The 5,570-nt window shown below is 38.1% G+C and overlaps 1 protein-coding gene across 1 annotated transcript; it reads left to right on the forward strand.

Annotated features, from left to right (window-relative positions):
* The first annotated feature begins 683 nt into the window (after positions 1 to 683).
* Positions 684 to 1,202, forward strand: LOC111900996 (isocitrate dehydrogenase [NADP]). Its single transcript, XM_023896864.1, has one exon. It carries the CDS (start codon positions 684 to 686, stop codon positions 1,200 to 1,202), a length of 519 nt encoding a protein of 172 aa, XP_023752632.1.
* Positions 1,203 to 5,570: the final 4,368 nt, after the last annotated feature.

Raw genomic sequence — 5,570 nt, forward strand, 5'->3', positions numbered from 1 at the left:
ACCAAAAGAATTGAACATGTGTGTGGCTATGTATTATGTATGTATGTATGTTTGGAAGTAGCCATTAGCCAAAAGAATGGATCTTCTTTGAAAACAAGGGAAAAGTGGAGGGACCGAATTGTAATATTGTGTGCTTTCTGTTTTCATCGACCCACATGCAAGCAAAATACTCAAATTCAGGAGGATTGATTGTACCTGCAATCTCCTTGCCATCTATTTATAACTCGGTCTACCTTGATAAGCCCAGGTGTAAGATGAAACTACTCTTCTCTACTGAGATTGGTACATGGGTGTTTGTCAGTGAAGTTAAATCAACATCAGATATCTCCACGCAAGGAGTCAATGATCCATCTAAGGGGCTAATAGGAGGCTTAACAAATGAAGCCTTGTACTGCTTCAGAGTCCGATTGGAAAAACAGATAGAGTTAGTTCATTCTTCATACAGAGGTTTGTATGCTTTAGGGGAATTAATACCTCCTAAACCTCCGGATCACAATGTTATTTTGGTTCCCTGTTCCACTGTTGAATTGAATTGTCTAGTGGTTGATGTTTATTGGTGTTATATCTTAGTACAATTAACTAGCTGGACCAAAATGCCAATCTAGCTTGTGAAGAACACGTGTATCCATGAGTTGATAACTTCATCCGAGCACTAGAAATTAAGTTCCATCATTGCTGGAGAGATGACATTGTTTGATGCAAAACCACATATCATGAGGTTTAATGAGCATCAAATGACTCTATTCTTGTGGTGGAGAAAGCCTATATGTATGGGAAGACACGCATTTGGTGATCAGTACAAAGCTACTGACACAATGATTAAAGAACATGGAAAACCGAAGTTGGTGTTTATTCTTGGAGGAGAAGGTGAAGAGATAAACTTGGAGGTTTACAGTTTCACGGGTGTTGGAGCTTTGTCAATGTACAACACTGATAAGTCCATTGTTACTTTTGTTGAAGCCTCAATGAACATAACTTATCAGAAAAAATGGCCACTTTATCTTAGCACCAAGAATACCATCCTCAAGAAACATGATGAAAGATTTAAAGACATATTTCAAGAGGTTTATGAAAGAAACACGAAGTCAAAGTTTGAGGCTGCTCATGTATGGTATGAACATAATCTTATCGATGACGTGGTTGCCTATGCTCTCAAGAGTGATGAAAGGCATGTCTGGGAATGCAAAAATACAAGCTTTTGAAAGTATACCTAGACAAGTACATTGCAAAAGCTGGTGCAAGAAAACCAGGATATACTGAGGGAAGTTGCTGCAAAAACAGATGGATTTTCAGGAAGAGAGGTTGCAAAGCTTATGGCAAGTGTACAAGATGCTGTTTATGGAAGTGAAAACTGTGTGCTTGATCCACTTCTGTTTCGTGAAGTGGTTGATTATAAGGTGGCTGAGCATCAACAGAGAAGAAAGCTGGCGGGGAATGATGGTGGTGATTAGTTAGTTATTTGTTGTTGTTTGGGTGGCATTTTGGGGCATGCAGGTGAGTTATCTGCTTTAGTGTCTTTGGTGGTCAACCCATTCGGTCAAATTGGGATGAAAGAAAGATTCTGGTACATCTGATAAAGAGTTGTTATTGATATACAAACATGAACAATTATTAATTGGCTTTATATTAAGGCAAACTGGCAAAGAATCGACTTTATTTTTAACAAGATGAGATGAATGTTTTGTTTGTTTGTAGCCAGAAGATTTGTTGCAATAAAATCAGAATTTTCTTTAGCCAGCAGTTTTGTGTTTGTCTTTTTTTGCAAATTATACACCTATTTGAAAATTGAATATGATAAGTCTGATGAGTATATCATTATTTACAAGCCTCTACTTCAAGATGGTGGTATTGATAGAGAATGTGATAAAGAATGGATCTTCTTTGAAAACAAGGGAAAAGTGGAGGGACAGAATCGTAATATTGTGTGCTTTCTGTTTTGCTCTTATGCAGAAACATCCCTACGTAGCACTTTTATTGAAACAAAACAAAATGCTGAAGGTAGTCATAAGAAAAGGTAGGCATTAGGCAAAGGGTAATCTGGTCTTTGTTGCGTTGGGTGTTACATTTTCACTCCTGAAATTTTTTGTATGTGATGAAAATTGACAGGGATTATTTTTTTTGCATAAAATACTTGAGGCCTGAAGTATTTTAACTAAAAAATATATGTAAGAAAGTACAAATACGTGAGTTATTATATGGCCTTAACCTTTTAATAATTTGTCAAGTACATGCCACGTAGGTTGCATGTCAGCAAACACTTATCAGATAATTTTTTTTTCCTAAGTGATGAAGAGTGGTGTTCCTAACTTCTGTGTTGTTCTTCTAGCACTAAATGATCTAGGGTATGATTGTCTTTTTCTATTTTATGATACAAAAGGTTTAAACTTTAATGATAATAATTAATATGTTAATTGATGTATTTATTTGTATAGGTATAAAGCAAGGGGAATTCGGTTGGATTTTGTTGATCTTGCTTATCTTTCATCTGAGAAAAGAAAGTTCTTTGAAACAATTGGAATGGAATTTGGAGTTCCGAGGTTTGGAAAGACCGGAATCACTGCTGGTAATGACCTCAATGAAGAAACTTTGGATGCTTTAAACAAACAAGCAAGCTTTTTATAGATTTTTAATTCTTAAGAGTATTGAATCATTTAGTATTTTGTAACTTTGAGTATCGGCTTTAGCTTGGGCTCCTTCTCTTGAGAGAACTTTTCTGATTAGGGCAGGAGGATAATCATTTGGATTTCCTTTCTGATTTGTTCTTATTTCCATTTAGTAATCAAATAGCTTCCTAGATCTATATATCTCATATTTGAGTTTCATTTATCTGTTATTGAATTTTGGTTTCTATCAAAGAGGTTGTGTGATGATGAAAATGCAAAATGAATCAATGGTTGATTTCATAAATACATACACTTTCAATGTTTAATATGATCTAACAAGTCTTTTGGTTCCAGAATAAGATGCTTTTTGACTAATTAAGTGAAACAACTTAGAACTTTTTTCTATGTTCTTGAGAAGATCAAGTGTCCTTGCAGAATTTCTCAACAGTTCAAAAATAAATCTAGACTCAGACATCTACGTTTAGGGTTTAATGAATGCTTCAACCATGATTTCATAATCTCAATCCCTATTACAAATCGTCCATACATACCCCCAATCAAAATGAAAGATACCACACGATTTCATAATTTCATAAGTACAATCAGAAAACATAAAAAATTACGTTCTAGCAGACCAGGGTTCGAAGAACTTGAAGAGAAACATCTCACAGGGGAGTTTGATTAAGAGTATTTTGAGGGATTTTTCGACTCTTTTCTTAGGCAACTGACATTATATATACACGGTTAGCCAATCCTTTCTTCACCTTGAGGACAAGGTGAAAGTTTGGGATAAAAAGCAGAGAAAATGTTTTCAAGATGAAAGAAGGGGATAAAAACATTACATATAAGTTGAGAAGCTTGAGATTTTACCTTGTGTTCGACTTGAGAAGCTTCAGTATGTGAGAAACCCTTGAATGTGTTCAACTTAGCATCAGACTCATGGCTACCAGGCACTTCTTCCCCTTGTGTCGACTTTCTTCTGCTCTTTCTCTTCTGTTACAGTGTTCTCTGGCCAACCGGGAAGTTCACTTGGCCTAAATCGGTTCAACAGGAACACCTTAATCGGACCTAGGGCACGTAAATTTGAGCAGTCTCCAATGATGTCAGTTGAGCCCACGGTCGTCGGCGAGGCGAAATCAGCCAGAGAAGTAACCTAACGATCGGAGGAGGAGATGTTGTTTGCAAGGGGAGGAGAGTCGAGGTCTCAGAGTCGATAGAATCGTAGAGAGTGAAGTGACTGATGAATAGTGAGTGTTAGATATTTTATTAGTAACCTCGATTTTTGTGAAGAGATGCGCGCCTTTCACTAAAATAATAATGCGACATTTTGAGACGGCGCACATTTTACATTAAGTGCCCTCCGTGTTTTTAAGTTTTCTACATTAGACACTAACTCTAAGGGAACTCAATAAAACACGACATATATACTTAAATTTTTTTAAGAGATGTCATTTTTGTAATGTCACTCTCTCTTGCGTAACATAGATCAATGAGCGTCGTATTTTGCGCGTCGTAAAAGGCCTTTTTTCTAGTAGTGTATAGAAAGAAACCCTAAGAGAGTATTCCCTTCGTTTTTAGCTTGGGTGTGAGTGTTCTAAGCTTCAAAGTGCCATTTCAAGGTGGTGAAAGAGAGGAGGAGGCCATTGTGGAAGCTAGAAGTTGGTGGGCAAATGTAGATCTGAGGACTACAAAGGTTGGAGCTTCTTCCTGAGGTTAAAAGTTCAGATCTTGCCTTGTTATTTGTGTGGTGTGCTATTTGGACCAATTTCTGGGGTTTTTGGTCCCAAGATGGAGACTTTATGAGCAAATTGTCTCCATTGGCCTAGATCTATCATATTCTAGGACTATATGAGTTGTATGTTCATAAAAATGCAATCTTGGACGTGAATGTTGAGCCATGCATGAGATCTAGACTTTTGGAGGAGAAAGGAAAGGTGTTAGAAGGTGTGGGGAACCATTATAGCCATGCAAAGGCTTAAAGGTTTTGACTTTATGGATTAAGAGGTATTACAATGGCTAGATGTGGAATGTAGGATTATGTCTTAACTGTATAAGACATTAAAATGAGGAAATAAGAAACTGGGATTTACGCTTGGCGTAATCCCAGTACACGCCGCGTAGAGGGTCGTGTTCCCTATTTTTGGAGTGCAAGGGTACGCCTCACGTATAGGAGCTGGTACGCCTCGCGTACTGGTTGCTGTTGACTTTTGTTGACTTTTAGGGTTTTGGTCAACATGTGGACTTTTGAGTCAGGGAGGGGTAAAATGGTCTTTTACCCTTCTGTGGGATTGTAGAAAGGGGTGCAGCATAGCCTTGAGAGCCATTAATGATTTGGAATGATTATTTGTTGTGAATAGGCAAGGCTAGGTCGTCGTTTTGAGGTTCAGAGATATCGAGCACATGAGATTCTAGACATCCTACGAGGTGAGTCTTCTCACCATACTGTACCTGGAAGGGTACCTGTGTGTGACCGGAAGGTCTGGTATGCTATGAGATATATGAGTTGTATGCTATGAGTTGTCTGTTTCGTATGCGCTATGTATGTGATATGTATGCTATGTTTGATATGGGCCGGAAGGCATTATGCTATGGGCCGGAAGGCATTATGATGTGGACCGGAAGGTCAGGGAGTTATGGACCGGAAGGTCAACACAGGTAGGACCGGAAGGTTTATCGGGTTGGGACGGAAGTCCCCTGAGACACATGGACCGGTAGGTCATGTGGACTATGTCCTGGAAAGGCGTATGTGTGTAACTGGTATATTGGGGAACTCACTAAGCTTCTTGCATACGGTGTTTATGTGTAATATGTTTCAGGTACTAGTGAGTACCATTGGAAGACGCCGGCATGACTCGTACACACACACACAGATGGATTTGGATATCATTTATCTTGGGATTGAAATGTTTTGTATTATGACTATGCTACATTGGATTTTATGGTTTTGTCTTGAATGAAATTATGTTT

The sequence above is a fragment of the Lactuca sativa genome, chromosome 8 (genome assembly GCF_002870075.4).
Source record: "Lactuca sativa cultivar Salinas chromosome 8, Lsat_Salinas_v11, whole genome shotgun sequence".
Classification (NCBI taxonomy): Eukaryota; Viridiplantae; Streptophyta; class Magnoliopsida; order Asterales; family Asteraceae; genus Lactuca; species Lactuca sativa.